Source organism: Dipodomys merriami, unplaced genomic scaffold (genome assembly GCF_024711535.1).
Source record: "Dipodomys merriami isolate MVZ:Mamm:240054 unplaced genomic scaffold, mDipMer1.0.p SCAF_171, whole genome shotgun sequence".
Taxonomy (NCBI): Eukaryota; Metazoa; Chordata; class Mammalia; order Rodentia; family Heteromyidae; genus Dipodomys; species Dipodomys merriami.
Window position 1 is genome coordinate 1,967,782 of NW_027203060.1, and position 18,366 is coordinate 1,986,147.

The 18,366-nt window shown below is 42.4% G+C and overlaps 1 protein-coding gene and 1 pseudogene across 2 annotated transcripts; both read right to left on the reverse strand.

Annotated features, from left to right (window-relative positions):
• Positions 1–6,931: 6,931 nt before the first annotated feature.
• Positions 6,932–13,798, reverse strand: LOC138829404 (diphosphoinositol polyphosphate phosphohydrolase 3-alpha). Its single transcript, XM_070025721.1, has 2 exons — positions 13,208–13,798; positions 6,932–8,543 (listed from the first exon to the last, which is right to left on the reverse strand). The coding sequence occupies exons 1-2, from the start codon at positions 13,705–13,707 to the stop codon at positions 8,540–8,542; spliced, it is 504 nt and encodes a 167-aa protein (XP_069881822.1). The 5' UTR covers positions 13,708–13,798; the 3' UTR covers positions 6,932–8,539.
• A 3,459-nt stretch (positions 13,799–17,257) lies between these two features.
• LOC138829416 (ubiquilin-4 pseudogene) lies at positions 17,258–18,338 on the reverse strand (annotated as a pseudogene). Its single transcript, XR_011372593.1, has 2 exons — positions 18,331–18,338; positions 17,258–18,131 (listed from the first exon to the last, which is right to left on the reverse strand). The product of XR_011372593.1 is annotated as a ubiquilin-4 pseudogene (transcript).
• Between the last annotated feature and the right edge of the window lie 28 nt (positions 18,339–18,366).

The window sequence follows — 18,366 nt, forward strand, 5'->3', positions numbered from 1 at the left end:
GGGGTTCATTTCACATAACATCATCTTATATGGTCATATGCACATAGCTTTTGACCTTTTCTGCTTGTCCTAGACTTATACTAGTTATCACAAATAAGTTATTACAAATAATGGGACTTATGTTTCTTTGGGCCTGGCTTACTTCACTTAATATAATTTTTTCCAAGTCTTTCCATTTCTTAACAAATGGGGCAATGTCATTCTTTCTAATGGAAGCATAGAATTCCATTGTGTATATATATCACATTTTCTTGATCCATTCATCTACTCAGGGGCATCTAGGTTGTTTCCATATCTTAGCTGTGATACACATAGTTGTGCTGGTAGCTTTAGTATAGCCTTGTTTGTGATCATTTGGGTAAATGCCAAAAACTGGGATTGCTGGGTCATAGGGCAGGTCTATGTGGAGTCTTTTGAGGAACCTCCATACTGCTTTCCAAAGTGGTTGAACAAGTTTACACTCCCACTAACAATGCAGTAGGGTTCCCTTTGGGCCACATCCCTTCCAGCATCTGTTGTTATTAGATTTCTTGATTATAGCCATTCTAACTGTGGTGAGGTGAAATCTCAATGATGTTTTGATTTGCATTTCTTTTATGGCTAGAGAAGTTGAGTATTTCTTCATGTATCTATTGGCCATTCTCATATCCTCTTCAGAGAATCCCACTTTAAGTCTTTAGCCTACTTATTTATCGGACAGTTGTTTCTTTGACGATTTGTTGTTGGGGGATTTAGTTTTTTGAGTTCTAAGTATATTTTAGATATGAGGCCCTTGTCTGTTGTATGGCTAGTGAAGATCTTCTCCCAATCTGTGGGCTTTCTATTGATCTTGCTAGCTATGTCCTTTACCATGCAGAAGCTCTGCTACTTCATGCAATCCCATTTGTCCAACCTTTCTTTGATTTGTTGTGTTTCTCAATCTTTTTAAAGAAAATTTTGCCCTGTGCCAAGGAGCCCTAGAGTTTCTCCTATTCCTTCATGTTATGTTTGCAGGGTGTCTGCTTTGATTTTGAGGTCTTTGATCCATTTGGAGTTGATTCTGGTGCAGGGTGATATATAAGGATCTAGCATTAGTTTTCTACAAGTATTTAACCAATTTTTCCAGCACCATTGTATTTTTTTTTAGCTCCCTTATCAAAGATTAGGTGGTCATAGGTCTGTGGGTTCATTTCTGGGTCTTCATTTCTATTCCGTTGGCCCTCAGTTCTGTTCTTGTGCCAGTACCAAGCTGTTTTGATTACTGTGCTTTGTAGTAGAGTTTGAAATTTGGTATTGATATTCCTCCAGCACTGTTGTTTCTACTAAGGATTGTTTTTGCTATTTGGGGTCTCTTATTGTTCCATATGAATTTTTGGGTTGCTGCTTCTACTTCATTGAAGATTGAGGTTGGAATATTGATAGGTATCACATTTAATTTGTAGATAGCCTTTGGAAGTATTGACATTTTCATGATGTTAATCCTCCCAATCTGGGGGAATGGGAGGTTTTTTTTTACTTTCTATGTTCTGATTAAGAAGTGGCACTATGGCTCAAGTGGTAGAGCACTTGTCTTGAACTGAAGAGCTGAGGGACAGCGCCCAGGCCCAGAGTTCAAGCTTCACAATCGACCAAAAATAATATTTCTAAGTTCTGATTTAATTTCCTTTTTTAGCTTTTTAAAGTTTTCGTCATAGAGGTCCTTAATTTCTTTAGTCAATTCCTAGGTATTTTATTTTTTGTGGGGCTACTACAAAAGGAGTTCTTTCATGATTTCAGCCATGTTCTTTTCATTGCTGATATACAGAAAAACCATTGATTTCTGAGGGTTAATTTTATAACCTGCTATTTTGCCAAAGTTTTGAATCAGCTTGAGTAAATTGGGCTTCAAGTTCATGGGATTTTTTAAATAGAAGATCATGTCATCTGCAAATAGGGAGAGTTTTACATCAACTTTCCCTATTTGAATCCCCTTTATGTTCTCATCTTTTCTTATTGCTTTAGTATTATTTCTTTAGTTATTCTGGTTTACTAGTGTGGTTTTAATTTGCATTTTCCTCAAAGTTGGTTATGTGGATACCTTCCATCTATGTATATCTTTGGTTAAATGTCTGTTTATCCATTGTGTGGGTTGTCTCATCAGGATATTTCTTTATGTATTGTCGAGAATTTTTGTTTAGTGGTTCTTTGTTGGTGCTGGGAATGAAATTCAGGACCTCAAAGGTGCAAGGCACTTGTGGTCTACCACTAAAATATGCCCCATTCCCCACTGTTGAGTTCTGATAGTCATATATTCTAAAAATTGCTTTTATTGGATATATAATGATATATTTATATCATTTAGATAACTTTCATCCACTTGTTCTTGTTGCCTTGTTAATCATAGTTCTTGAACTCAGGGCCTGGAAACTATCCTTGAGCTTTTCTGCTCAAAGTTAGAGAACTACTACATTGAGCTATAGCTCCACTTCTGGTTTTCTGGTGGATAACTGGAGACGAGTCTCACAGACTTTTCTGCCTGGGCTGGCTTTGAACTGCCATTCTCAGGTTTTAGCCTAGGTAAGCTAGGATTACAGGCATGAGCCACCAGCACCCAGCTTTTTTTGTTATGATGTGGGGCTTTTTTTGGACATAGGGTCATCCTGTGTACCCTAGTTTGAATTCAAGTGTTTTTGCTGAAGGCTGGCAGTCTACCACTTGAACTCCATCTTTACTTCTGCTTGTAGGTGGTGAATTGTAGATAAAAGTCCAACAGACTTTCTTGCCCAAGCTAGCTTTGAACTGAGATCCTCAGATCTCAGTCTCCTGAATAGCTGAGATTAAAGGTGAGTGACCAGTGCATGGCACTTTCTTTGTTTCAATTCATTTTATAATAAACATTTTCCTGTGTGTGCTGATACTGGGGCTTGACCTCAGAGCCTGGGTGCTCTCCTTTAGCTGTTGCACTCAAGGCTGGCTCTCAGTCACTTCAGCCACAGTCCACTTTCAGCCTTTTGCTTGTTAGTTGGAGATAAATGTCTCACAGACTTTCCTCCTTAGGGTGGCTTTGAACTGTGATCCTCAGGTCTCAGACTCCTTAGTAGCTAGGATTACAGGTGTTCGTCACTAGAACATGACTCTTTCATCCTTTAGTAGGATCTTTAGCTGAGTAAAAGCTCTTAATTTTGATTTGGTCTAGTTAATGATTTTTTTCTTTTATGGATCATGATTTGTGTTAAATTGATAGCAAAGATTTTGCTACTCTTTTTTTCTAAGAATGTGTAGTTTGACACATTTTACAGTGAATTAAATGTTGCCTGAAGTGTGAGATTCAAGCCAAAATTGACTTTGGTTTGCTTTGGTTTTACTTACGATGTCTAGTTGCTCCAGTTAATTTGTTGAAAAGAGTAGCTGTCCTCCACAAACTGCTTTTCACCTCTAGTAAAATCTGGGGTGCTTGGCATTGGAAAGGCCTTGGTTTTAGTCTCCAGAACTAGACAAAAACATTTCAAGATTTTTATATGTTCATTCAAACATTACACAACCAAAACTCTTTAGATACCAAGAAACTCATAATCCTAATTGTGAAACTGTCAGCAACTTTACTCATTTTTGGTCCCCTCTGGGTCTGTCACAAATTTCTCTGATTAATCCAAGACTCCTATGATTTGGTTCTCATTTTTACTTCCCTAAGTCATTTTGATGATGATGTACATTGTGTTTGGCTAAACATCATATGATGGATATAGAATTTGACCCATGCCCCATTCTTGATGCTAGGCATTGAACTTAGGACTATATATATATATATATATATATATATATATATATATATATATATATATATATATATATGCTGCTAAGAATGTGCTCTACTACTGAGCACACTTCTAGCCCCTGGAGTTTTCTAAAACTGATAAGGTAATATTTTAAAATTCAGGGCTACATTGCCTAACATACACAAGCCCTCCTGGTTATATCCTCACCTGTGCTAGTGTGAGGGTGGGTACAAAACCAAAAACAGTTGGAACTGGAACTTTGGAGCATTCTTCTAATCCCAATCAATCAGATGTTGTGCAAAATAAAGTTGAGGCCAAAGGATAACTTCAGCCAAGGTATTCAAGATTAGCCTGGTGGATATAATGAGATGCTATCTTCAAAAAGAAAAAGAAAAAAAGGTAAATTTGTGTGAATCTACTTTTAGGGTTTACACTTTATCATATCTGTATCATTTTCCTTAACCCTGCTAGCCTCAATTTTCCCAGCTGAACTGAGACTAATGGAATCTACCTCCTCACATCTAACATTGAGAATGAATATTTTATATGAATGGAAAAATGTTATTTATTTGATCAGAACACACTGTGCATGCATCTACATATACTGTACTCCATTAATCTGTCTAATTATTACATTTTAATCACAATTTATTTTTATGTGAGTACTGGTGCTTTTCTGATCCGGGTTGGTACGCCACCACGTGAGCTATACATCTGCTTCTGGTTTGTTAGTTAATAATTTGGAAATAAGAGTCTCATGAATTTTTCTGCTTAGGCTGGCTTTTGAACTATGATCCTCAGATCTCAACCTCCTGAGTAGCTAGGATTACAGGTGTGAGCCACCAGAACCCACATTAATCAATTTTGAAAATACTTCAGGAGCAAGGTAAATCCTATAATGTCCACTAGGGAGCATGATGCCATTGTTGGAATTACCTGCTAAGAATGAGTTTGCAGTCTACCTTAAATCTTCCTTTAACATCTGAGAAATGAGGCTTAAATTTGATGAAGTACACAAAAGGAAAAGGGAATTACCTACCCTGCCCTGAGCCCTCTGTTCTCTTACTGGCCCCAAAGAAGTCTAAATTCTCAAACGTAACTAGCAAGCTTCTTCACATTGCTTCTTCACAGTGGACTTTTTTGTTTCTGTTTACCATCCCAGAAAGAGGAGTACTGAGTTAACATTTACATGTTATCCACCTAATTATTTTTTTTATTTTCAACCCAGAGAGCATGACACGAGGTAAGATAAAGCTTGATTTCATTTCACAGCCTAGAACTTTCATTTCATTTGCATTTTCCTAAAAGCTGATTATGTGGATACCTTCCATCTATGTATATCTTTGAATTTCACTGAATTCAGGCCCCAACTCTTCATTCTTGGAATACAAATTTGAGATCTCTCAAGTGCTAAAAGGAGATTGGAATTCTGGGAACAAGCCATTCACAGCTATGATTTCAAAGTTCAGAATCTCAGTTTTTGATAGTAGTTGCTATTGGGAGATAGGCCAGGGCATTTCCCCATGCCATTTAGACTAGAAAAGGTCCAAACCTTCTAGGATATATGGTGTAGTTGTACACTGTAACCTGTATATTAACATTTCTATCACATAGCCTACAGTGCTTGCTGTAGGAAATTAGGGACAAGCAAGGGCACAATATGGGCAAAAAATGTAGAAGGGCCTGGCGCCACCGGCTCATGCCTGTAATCCTAGCTACTCAGGAGGCTGAGATCTGAGGATCTCGGTTAGAAGCCAACCCAGGTATGAAAAGTCTGTGAGACCCTTATCTCCAGTTAACCACAAAATGCCAGAAGTGGAACTATGGCTCAATGGGTAGAACACTAGCCTTGAGCAAAAGAGCTCAGGAACAGTACCCAGGCCGCAAGTTCAAGCCCCAGTGTATGCAAAAAGTAAAAGTCATAGAAGGGTAAATCATGATTCTCTTCCGAGTGATGGCGCCCTTGTTTACCCATTAGAAACCACTGTGTCCAGCAGAAGAGCAAGTACATGATGGTCAGAGGCAGTCATACCATAGCTTGCTGAGTAGCTAGTGAAATCTTAACACTGTATAAGACAGGTAAGGTGATAGCCGGCCTACTTTTTACCAGTGTGTTACAGATGTGTAACTTAAGAAAGCACTCAACAGATTTGATATCTCACCCCAGTTTCATTGTTTGGCAGTGAAACAAGTAGGAAATAAGCCAAAACCAAACAGGCCTATTATATGTAATTATAGCATAGCTTGGTCTATTTCAGACTCAAGATTTGTCTTACTTTCTGCACATACAGCACATATTCCACAATGGCCATGAGCTTCAATGTAAAAAATTCTTAGGAAGAGCAAGGTGGCTCTGCAATGTTTGTCTAACAATGTAAGGGTCATGGTTTTTTTCCCAATATTATAGTGGATACAAATCATGTGCCATCTTTATATCCATATCTATCTATCTATCTATCTATTTATGTACACACACACACACACATATATGGAAAGGAAAAATGAGAAATGTTTGTATGGCTTTTTTTCAAAAGTTGGTTATTTCTGGATAGACTGATCTTGTGTAATTTGGTATTTGTGTTTGCGCCAGACCTGGAGCTTGAAATCTGGGCCTGGGCACTGTCCCTGAGTTTTCATACTCAAATCTAGCATTCTGCCACTTGAGCAACAGCTCCACTTCTGGCTTTTTGGTGGCTAATTGAAGATTAAGTCTCACAGGCTTTCTTGTCTAGCCTGGACATTGCTACTTAGGCTGGCTTTGAACTGCCTGCCATACCTCAGCCTGCTGAGTAGCTAGAGTTACAGGCATGAGCCACTGACTAGTACCTGACCCTCATTTGTATTTGCTTTTTAACTTTCTGAAGATAAATTTTGTAATCAGAAAAATTATGTATTTTAAGCAATAAATTGTAGAATGAAGAATGTTGTAAATGTGTCTGTTGCTATGCTCATATCTGGCATACTAGTAGGTATTCCGAGCCAAAAATTCACTAAGGGAAGAGAAGTCTGCCAATGGGTTTCACTTGGGAACAAAAGTTACAGTTTTGGTGAGAATGAGGGTGTCTTTCTGAAATATGAATTTGCCTTCTGACCAACCTTCCATACTTAAATTGTAAGGGCCTACAAGCAAACTCTGAAGAATACTTTTTTGAACTTTTATTACACAAATTTTCAAACATATACAAAAGTATAGAGGATAGTATAATGAATTCTCAAACATCCATCACACCACTTCAATAATAAAATCAGAACCAATCTTATTCCATCTATGCACTCACCTACCCCACCCTCAGATTATACTGAAGCAAATAGCAATACTGTATCTGTCCTTTTTTCCAGAACATTTCTCTAAAAGAATTAAAAAAACATGACCAAAGTACTGACCATATCACACTTAAAAACAAATTGTAAGATGTGTTTTTATTTCAAATCCTGTTAAGATTTTGAGACACAATCAATACACTTCACTAGTACCATGAAGCAAGGTGTAACACTGCAACGGAGTTCAAGCTTTACCCAAGGTAATTGCTTTATAATGCAAAAGAAAAAACTACCATTTTAAGAGCTACTTTTGGGCCTTTTCAAGGAGCTGAAGAAGAGTGCTGACATCACATACCCCATGATGACCAAACTCAATGAACGTCTGCGCTTTTCTTAAAGTTGTTCTCCTAGAAGCAGCTGACCCAAGTCCCCTCTTCAAATCCTTCATTTTCTGTTACCTCTTTATAGCAGTATCTTACCCAATAGTCTTTTCTAAGTGACAATGTAGTGTTCCACCAGAGCCCCCTGAATTTTCATATACTGAAAGTAGTGGGGGGAAAAGCTAGCTGAGTATATAGAAAAGTTTTAGAAACTATGGCCAACTGGAACAATAAGAGGCAAAAGAAACCTAGGTAAACTAAATGACAAAATTAACTTTGAAAGTGCCTATCTAAGCAGTCTTTCTTGGCTCTGGCATTAGATAACACATTATTTTGAATCTGCAAATTGAGAATAGCAATGTTTTCTTCCTTAAGATGTTAAGATGGCATGTAATAGTGATTAGAGCATCGCAAACAAAATTAAATGTATTATTTTCATATTATTTTAAATTTTTAGAAAAACACAATATAGTTTATTGTATTTACTCTTACAATTACCTTTATAGCAAGTGATTTTTGAATAAACCTTTAAGCAAATTAACAACAGTACAAAAACACTAAAGTTGTTACACGAAGGACTGATTCTACAAAATGTTGCCTTAAGTGATGGCATACTCTTTAAACTGTGCAAGCCACTGTGCGGTATGACATAGAAATTTGAGTAATAATTCATGTCCTTGAACATCTTAAACTGTCTTGAAATGTTTCTGAAACACCTGAATCACAAAAGCCACATGTATGGTGCTTAGACAGCATATACTCTACTAGCACCAGATTGGGAGGGGAATGTTTTGCCACACAGGGATTACAAAATATTAATTGAATCAAAGACCTTCAGTGATGCCAACCATATTTCAAGTAGTGTCTCAGATGCAGAAAATGCAAAGAGTAAGGAAAAATAGTCTTTGCTTTCAAAGATACAGTCTAATGGCAAAGGCAGACACATCAGAAAAGCACAACAAAAGGCTATAGGTGCTGAGTTAAAGTCTGTTCACGTACAACAGTACAACAACCAGAGCAAGAAGAGTCAGTGGAATAGACGGGGAAGGAATGTCCCAAGATGTAAGAGGAAAACCAGATGAGCTGTCTCCTCGGGAACGTTAGAAGTTGACAAATCCATCGTGCAGTGGATTCACATCAATGATTCCTGAACATCTTTACTGCTCATCTGGAAAGAGACAGCAACATACAATTAGGAGCCTTACATTAACAATTTTTCCCACTGACAAAATTATTGAGGGTTTATCAATCACTTGGTACTTGGGAAACTGTCACAGAATCATCTAATGGAAATCCTATAGGTGTCTGGATCAGCAATTGAAAGAGAGTCGCAGCCCCAAAAAGTCTCAGGAAACTCATGATACCAGAAGTTTTGCAAAAGGGGAATGTAAATTTAAGACATAAAACATTTAAGACACAAAACTTTATGTTCTTGACTCTAGGCTAATGGGAGTCATTCAGGCTGGTGGCCATGCAGTGATACCAATAGATTAAATCCAACTGTAGTAACATTCACAAAGAATAGGATTTAAGCCTCAGTTAGAAAAGGCTTCTCATTGTAGAAGTTTATGAAGTATCTATTTTTATTATGTCTGGTGGCAGATTTTTAAAAAACATAAGCAGGAGATAATTAAATAACTTAGCTAAAGCTACAGAATAAGAACTGGAACTAGGTTTGTCTGACTTCCAATGTCGTTTCTATAACATCAAGTTCTCTCATAAAAATGTCATATTTTAATGTAATCTCCATAGTGATTTCCAGTTCTCATAGTGCTCTTTGCTTAAAAGTGCTTCAAGTCTGCTAAATATAGTACAGTAAATTATCTAGAGAAAACTACAAAAAAAAAAAATACCTATGAAATTCTTTTTGGTAGTATCTGGCAGCTTCTTCCACAAAGGAAGCCTGAAAGTGAAAGCTCTAGCCATGTCAAAATTTTTTATCTGTATAATTACATTTACTATAATTAGTAAGTATAAACAAATTGCCAGTCTTTCTTATATGGATCTTTTCTTTCCTTTCTTGGCAGTACTGGAGTTTGAACTCAGTCTCTCGCACTTGCTTAGGCAGGTAGGTGCTTCACTATTTGAAGCATACCTATCTTACCTTAAATGGATCTATATGAAAGAAGGTAAGAAGCAATTGAACAATTTCACCTCTTTACAATTGTTTTCTTTAAAGTGTGGGTAACAAATTTTATATTTGCACAAATTTTATATCTGCATGCACATAAACATTTCCAGTATATCTAGGTATCTACATTTCCTTGTTTTCTCTTTACACATGTGCAAGAATAAAACACTTGACCACGGGGCTGAGAGCTTAGTGGTATGATGCATACTTCAAACTGAATCACCAAAACAAAACCAGAGGAAAAAAACACTTGAGCAGCTAAAAATGTGCAGAATATGTATAAAATGTGAAGAAATTAAATTTGATTCATAACTGAAAATCACAATTATCTGTGATGAAAACTTCTTCCTTTTTTAATTGAAGGACAATAAAAGTTAACTGTGCATTTCTGATACAATCATAAAATGTGTAAGTGGCTTACAACAGTTTCAGGAAGAAAAAATTAATCCCTGTGGTACATCACTATTTTGGAAGACTAAACTGATTATTGAGTTAGTCTTAAAAGGAGCTTTTAATTATTGGACAAGACTTTTATACTGTTTTACAAAACCTACTTAATTCATACTGAAAAAATCTAAAAATCCTACTTAAATTATACTGAAAATGTATTCTAAAAAAATCTATTATGTGTGTATGTATGTATATGTATTATATACATATATATCTGTTCATTGTATTTCAGTTTGTCAGAAGAAACAAAAAATAATCCAATTACACTATATGATAAACTTGTCTTGTTTTGTGTGGGTACTGGTGATTGAACTCAGTACTATCCCTTAGCTTTTTCACTCAAGGCTGGCACTCTACCATTTAAGCCACAGCTCTACTTCTAGTTTTCTGCTGGTTAATTGGAGATGAGTCTCATAAAATTTACTGCTCAGGCTGGCTTTGAACTGCGATCCTTAGATTTCAGCCTCCCAAGTAGCTAGGATTACAGGCTTGAACCACTATGCACAGCTGGGTTTTGCACACTTGCTTGGCTTTTTCCTCTCATGACTGGCATTCAAACGTCAGTACTGCAAAAAAAATTAAATAAACAACACTTTGTTAAAGCTGGGTGTCAATGGCTCATGCAATATTCAGGAAGTTAAGATCTAAAGATTGCAGTTCAAAGCCAGCCTGGGAAGAAAATTCCATGAGACTCTTATCTCCAATTAACAAGCAAGAAAGCTGGAAGTGAAGCTATGGCTCAAATGGTAAAGAACTAGACTTGGGTGAAAAAGTGAAGAAATAGCACCTAGGCCCTGAGTTCAAACACCAGTACTGCAAAGAGAGAAAGAGGGGGGGGGGAATTTTATTAGTATAGTATTTTATAGTATAATCAAATACAATGTTTTTCCTCTAACAAGCTGAAAAAACTCCCATGGACTTTTCTGCTCCAACTGGCATTTGATCAAGTATGTTCCTCCTCAGATCTCATTGTCCTGAATACCTAGGATAAAGAGTATGAGCTACAAGTATTAGTCTGTCATATTTTTAATACGTTTTTTATTGTGAAAATACTATAGAAAGGGGTTATATTTACATGAGCAAGGAAATGAGTACACTTCTTATCAAGCATCTTTGCCTCCTACTTTGTTTTCCCCCTACCATCTCTTCCCTCCCACCTCCTCAACTACATCCCCTCCCCCAAATTATAAAGTTCGTTTTTCGACATAGTGTCTTGCACATCTCATTGTTTCAATGGGTCAACCTGTATCCCTACTTAAACATCTTGTTTTTTCCCTTCCTCTCCCCAAATTATACCACCATCAAATACAGTGAAAACAGGGGTTATACCATGGGGGAGGGACATACAAAGCAACAAAAAAAAATCTCATGGACATATTTTTTAACTACTTACATTCCAGTTAACCATTTCCTTTGGAAATATTAGTGCAGAAAATGCTTGGTAATCTGATACTTATATTTTATGTTTATTTAAATGTAAACAAACATTTTTAAAAAGAGAAACCACATTTGTTTAGAAAATGTGACGCACATTTTAGTAGCATATAACAATATGAATTCGTGAAATTACAACTCAAACTCAATGAAGAAAAATATTATAGTACTATGAATGATAAAAGGCAAAAAAAAACACAAACTGTTAGCAAAAGGCATATAGGTATCATTCAAAATCAGAACTATTCCCTGGTATTAGTGACAGCAGAGCAATGTAGAGATTGGAAGGAGTAATTCAGGAGCTTTTGGGCTAGTGGCAATGTTGCTTTTTGATCTGCATTCTGGTTATCTGTGTTTACTATGTGCAAATTCATTAAACTCTATAATTAAGATTTTAAGATTTTATGCATTCCTCCATATATATGATGACTGTCAGCAAATAATTTTTAAAGATTATATGCCCAGTAAATCTTTAGCAGTAATTGTGTTTAAACATCTTTCCATCTCCAGTAATTTATTTTCCAAAGGAAGCATTCATTCCACCTAACTTCAAACATAGCTCCACGAATAGAGGAAGTTCCAAAAGACAGACAGGTTTTTTAGATGGGGTGTTTGCTGTCAAGCAAGTATTAATGCCAATGGGAGTACTCAAAATTGAGTACAACCAACTTTGGGCTGCAAAGACATTCGCTCCAGGTCCCATTAATGAGACTGCTGGGGTGTCCTAAGGTCTTGGGATGCCCATGACAGCTGAGAGGGGGGAGCATTAACTCACTCAACTAGGATGCAATCACTACCAAAGCTCACACTCCTCTGCTTGCTTGAGTTAGCAAAGTTTAACTAGGTTTATACTAAAGACAAATATGAGAGACCACTTCCCTTCACACATGCATCGTGAGAGAACCAAGGTTCTTCTAGCCACCCAAACGTGGCACTTGAGAGTCCAGAACACAGGTTTCACGGGAAGATGTGTTTCCCTAGCAATTACCCAGAAATACCTATTCTCTAGGGCAAAACCTCGTAAACTCTACAGGAAATGGCCATGTCAAGTCAGCAGTGAGGAATTGCCCAGTGTGAAAATTTCTCTGTCTCTGTCTCTCTCAAAGTCTACATAGAAATACACAAAGAATTGTCTTGACAGGAGCATATCAAAACCCATCTCTGAAGCTAAAATTAGTATTAAGAGAAAGCATAAGATTTCCGATTTTCCTTTTCCTTTTTTGTTTTTTATAATTTTAAAATGGATTCTTGCAACCCACTCCCACCCCAGAAGAGATCGCTGACAAGCAGGAAGGCTGCTGAAGGAGAAAACAACAGGAGATGCCCACCCTGACCAGGCCGGTCGGAATTTAAAGGCCTCCACCAGGCAAGGAAGGAGCCAGCAGTAGCCTGGCATCAGAAATGCGCACGCACACTCACGCACAAACATATGGAAATGAAGGGGGGAACCCAAACAAAAACATCAGCGGGCCCGCCCCGCCCTCGCCCCCCACAAGCAGGGCCGGCCGCGAAGGCACCTTGCCAAGCAATGGTTTGCCGGCGGGGCTCAGGGAGACACTGCAGTGTCACCAAGAAGCGATTTCCATCGCGTCTGCAAAACGTGCAGACTGTCTGCGAGCAGCCTGGCAAGCCAGACAGCTCGCAGCGTGATTCGGAGGTCCGCCTGCCAAGGAAACAAAAGAAGCCTCGCTCCTGCCCGCGCGACCGACCGCACGCACATGGCAGCGGAGGGGCTCCCGAGGGCTGCGGGCTGGAGGGACCGGTTTTGGGGGGGGGGCGGCGACCGCAGCGTCGGCGCGGGAGGGAGCGGGACTTACTGAGGCTGGCTCTCGGGCGGAGGCAACGGCGGGGCCACGGAGTTTCCATTGGTCGGGGAGCCGCCCAGCTTCAGCTTCTCCAGGTACGCGGCGTGCACGGGCTTGTGGCACTGCAGGATCTTGATGGCATCCTCGATCTTGAACCACTCGCGCTTCCGGCCGATGCTCAGCGAGTCTTCCCAGTCTTCCAGCAGCTCGGTGACGGTGAGGACGTACACGTAGGTGCGGTGCTTGCGGTCCTGGTTCTGCTCGAAGACGCCCAGCAGCCGGCCGAGCTTCCCCTTGACGCCCGCCTCCTCGTACACCTCGCGCACCGCCGCGCCGCCCGGCTCCTCCTCGGGCTCCATTCCGCCGCCGGGCACGATCCAGCGGTCGGGGTAGCGGCTGCTGCTCACCAGCAGCACCTCGTCCTCGCGCTCGCTGCGGAAGCACAGGCACGCCGCCCGCTGCTTGAAGCCCTCGGGGTCGTAGGTGCGCGTCTGGTTCGGCTTGCACTTCATCCTCGGAGCCGGCTGTGCCCTGCGGGCCGCGCGCGGACACCGGGCTCTGCTGTGGCGGCTGCGGCTGCGGCTGTGGCTGCAGAGAGAGGGCCGGGCGGGCGGGCGGGCGAGGGAGTGAGCGACTCAGCGAACGAGGGCGGGCGGCTGGAGACCTTGGCGCCTCTGCTGCGAGCCAAGCGGAGCCGCGGGGAAGATGAGGCGGGCGGAGGCGGGCGCGGGCGCGGGCGCGGGGGCGGGCCGCGTCAGGCAGCCAGTCACTCGGGCCGTGGGGCGGGCAGCGCAGCCCGGGCACGCGGAGGGTCCCGAGCCCGCCGTCTGATTGGAGGCGTCGCTTCCACCGCCCCCTCACGGAGTCGGGAGCCCGCGACGCCCCACAGCCCACCGCGTCGCCGGTGCGCAGCTCCCCCCACCCCCACCCTCAGCCCCGTGAGTTGCCCAGGCAGGGGTTGAGCGAGGTGAGGCGAAACCGCGTGCGCGTTCTCACTCGGTGCGTGTGCGCGTCCGCGGGAACGGGCGAGGGGCGGGGCGGGGGTCTCTCTGCTCCCGCGGAGCGCGCTGCCGCGGGCACACTGCGCAGGCGCCCGGCACCTCTGCCATAGGGAACCTCCTGCCCACGGACTGCATTATGCATGCCTAGAAGCCTCTCCGTGTGTATCCCAGCCAGGCCCTGCTGTGGCGCTCCCAGACATTGCCCTTCCCCTTCCCCACCCTGGAGAACCTCACACAAATGCCCCACCCAGAACTAGGCCAAGGACCGCAGTGGCTGCCATGATGCTTATTGATAGGAAGGGCAGGTGTCATCAAAATGACCATTGGCATTCCTGGCAAAGCGGTCTTTGCTGAGTCACACGCAGTTTTTACTCTTCAACAGGTTCTCCACCTTGTCAAGCATCCTGATGCAGCCCTTAATTCAACACGTTTCTTTTTCTTTTCTTTTTGTTTTGGATTTTGGCAATAGTACAGTTTGAACTCAAGGTCTTGCAGGTGCTCTGGGACTTGAGCCACTCCCCTGGCCCTTTTTGTTTGGGTTGTCCTTTGAGATAGGCTTTCCTTCATGCTCAGGCCTGCCTGGATCAGGATCCTCCCATTTGTGATCCCCCTGCCTAGAAGCTGGGATGACAGGTGCCAGCCACCATGGCCCAGCCAGGGGTGGAGATGAAGCCCTGGAAACTTCTTGCCTAGATTGGCCTGGAATTGGCATCCCCAGATCTCAGCTTCCTAGGGAGCTAGGATTCCAGGCTTTAGCCACCATGCCAGACTAACACTTTTTTTTCAAAGCCACATTTACATTTCTATTCCTCAGTGTTCTCCTCAGTAAACTTCTAGTCCCTCATTTCAGCCCTTCATTTGCTCTATGAAGAACATGCACCTCACAACTGGAGAAGCATCCAACTGATCTTAAGTCCCAACTATCTCCATCCACACACACCATCCATCCTTGTCTTTTTTAAATTGTCTTTCAGTAGTTGTACGAATGGATTTCAATTCAACCTGTCAATTTATGAGTACAGTGCCTGTAGATCTGAGTCACCTTTGCTATTCTTCTCCCCCTATTCTAACCCCTTCCCTCCCTTCTATTTTCCTGGTTCCATTGTCATATATGTACATTGAGTATTATGACTGTATTCACCCACCAGTCTTCTCTCTCCCTTCCTCTGCCCCTTTCTACACACCCACTAGATGATTAACTGACAGTTTAACAAAATGAATGCCAGGCAAATGAAGCTAGTATCTTTCAGCTAGAGGTGAGGAAAGCATACCCATGGAAATACCTTTGTGACTTACATTTTTACTTTGAAGTACAGAATGGGACTCCAGCAAGGTCACTTGTTGCCCTCAGATCTCCATGATCCAAGTGATGACACTCCAAACTGAAAATTTTAGCAATCTAGAACTTTTCTCACCTTTTCTATTTGTTCATAGTATTTCCTTAATCCCTTCTTTCGTCAAAAACAAAGGAGAGTTAGGTGCTGGTGGTTCACACCTGTAATCCTAACTACTCAGGAGACTGAGTTCTGAGGTTCACAATTCAAAGTCAGCTAGTCCAGGAAGTGGCACTGTGGCTCAAGTGGTAGAGTGCTCCCCTTGATCTGAGGAGCTGAAGAACAGCGCCTAGGCCCAGAGTTCAAGCTCCATGACTGACAAAAATAAGGCAGCCAGGCCAAGAAAGTCTGTGAGACTCACATCTCTAATTAACCCACACAGAAAAGCTGGAAGTGGAGCTGTGGCTGAAAAGGTAGAGTGCTAGCCTTGAGCAAAAAATGATCAGAGATAGTGCCCAGGCCCAGCACACACCACCACCACCACTACCACCATTTACAAAGGTAACTGTGGGAGTTGGGAGAAAGAGAGACTTGGGGAAAGAAGAGACACCTTTTCTGCACTGCTTTGCGCCCTTTTCCACATAGAACATTACACTGCCCCTCCCATATGAGTATTTTTAGCCGTAGGGCCACAAGCAGATGCCACACAGCAAAGGCAGAAGGGAATAAGGACTTCATCTGTGCTCCCATGGAGCAATGTCCAATTCCAGATTAAAGGCACCATTGCCTCCTTCCCCTCTCCTTCGAAAGGAACTTTCTGGCCTAGAAGATTGAAGCCTTCAGCTGAACTGTAAGGGCTCTGGGGAAAAATCTCACCATTATTCCCCAAAAGAGTGATGTTTGTGTCATTGGCAATCATAGCCACAACCGTTTTATAGAGGCTACTCATAGTTCCTGACTCACATGTATGCACACATATGTATCCCCATGAACACCCACACAAACACACACACACACACACACACACACACACACACACACACACACACACACACACACACACACACACACACCATCCCATGGCTGAGACAGGTCTCAATTCCCTTTACATCTTCCAAGTGGGGAGGGGGGCTTAAATTACTGGGCCAGGTCTCAGGCTTCTGGAAATGGGTGCATGCATTTGAAGAAATGGAGCCTACATCCTGCCTAGTTTATTGAGCTCTTCTTGAATTCAATTTCCATCCATAGCTCTAGTTCTCCTCTGCCAGGCCTGGCCCAGAATTCTACAGTCAAAAAGAGCTAATAGTGTTTCCTTATTCCATTGACAATGCCAGCTTCTAGGCCTTTTGCCCAGGTTACAGTCTCCACCTCCCTACCCACCCCATTCCCTTCCTCCAAGAAATTCCAATCCCTCTTCCTCTGCACAAATCTCAATTGGGATGATCTGCCTGGATGATTCCTCTTCAGAGTGTTGTGCCTTAGCTCCCTCTTGGGACATGAACAGATATTTTCCTTTTGACCTTTGAGGTCCCAACAAAAAACAAGAAATATCAAAGTAAGCAATGAGCAGCATAAAGGTTGAGGAAGAATGTCATCCTGTGTCACATGCCCCTTACCTTCACAGTGTGAGATTCTAGCAGACAAGCCTGGGGTCAGGGAGACAGGGAGAAGGAGGAAGAGAGTTACAGGAAGTAAATGTAAGGAAACTATTGGAAGACTCTTCCAATTAGCCAGACAGCTGGGCCCTCCTATGCTTGCCTCCACAGTCCTATGAGCAAGTTTGCACATCACAAAAAGTAGGGGTGGGGGTCACAGACCAAGCTACAGGGTTGCAGCTCCTGTCTGCTAGGCCACCTGGTGGTTGGAGAGGGCAAGGAAGAAGACCAGAGGGACAAGCTGCAAAGGACAGGGCTGACAGAGGAACAAAAGACTGGTGTTGAGTGGGAGGACAGGTAGGAAATATAAGCTGAGGTATCCAGAGAGCTTGGGGCCCAGGAGTTGAAGTCCTCTCCTGTGACAGTTGGAGCCTTCCAGATGGCCTCAGGTTTGAGGAAGCCCATGGAGTGGAGCTGCCGCCGCCACTGATGGAATCTCCCTTCTGGCATTGGCATGGGTGAGTTTGCACTCCCAGCCAAACACTGGATCATCTGTTCATGAACTGCTATTAGTAGTGGGAGTTCCTGTGGGAGGACATGTGGCTGGCATGGCTGGTGAGGAGGTGGAGCCTCGGTTGTAGTTCCAGAGTTGCTGTCTATCCGTGGTGCTAGGATCTATGACCTCCCAAAGGAGCTAAGGCTGGTGCCAAGGTGCAAAGGTGCCTTGCTCTCTCCAGAGTCTGCCCACCCTGCTGCATCTTCAGTAAGACCTGCAAGATGCAGGGATTGGTGAGGATGGAGAAGGACTCCTGGTTCTGCCTCTGCTGTGGAAAGACAGGGAGCTGCAGGCTGAGCTGCTCCTTCAGCTGGGGCTAAGCAGGGCAATCCTCATGAAGATCAACATATTCCCCATCATCTGAGCAGCAAAATCAGGGTTCTGGTCCATGATTGTATCATGCTGTGCATGAGGGGTGTTGCGATCACATTCTGCCTTAGCTGGGGGATTACAGAAATCTGCGGCAGGATTGTGTACATTTCTGGGCTATTGAATTTTGCTGGCCCCAGGCTAGCCCCATGGATCCATAGTTGTTGAGTATACCTGGCTCATCCGCCATCCTGTCATAAACTCTTCACTGGGACGGGAACCTTTGGAGGTGGGGAGCACCTGGGCACAAGGGCTAGGCATCGGCTCTCTATTCTCAATAGGAGGTGGCTGGGAAGGCAAGCTGTCAGTTCTAGGCAAGAGAAGAGAATGCAGCACTGACCTGGCCATGGTGGGCCACTTAGGGCCCAGGACAGGC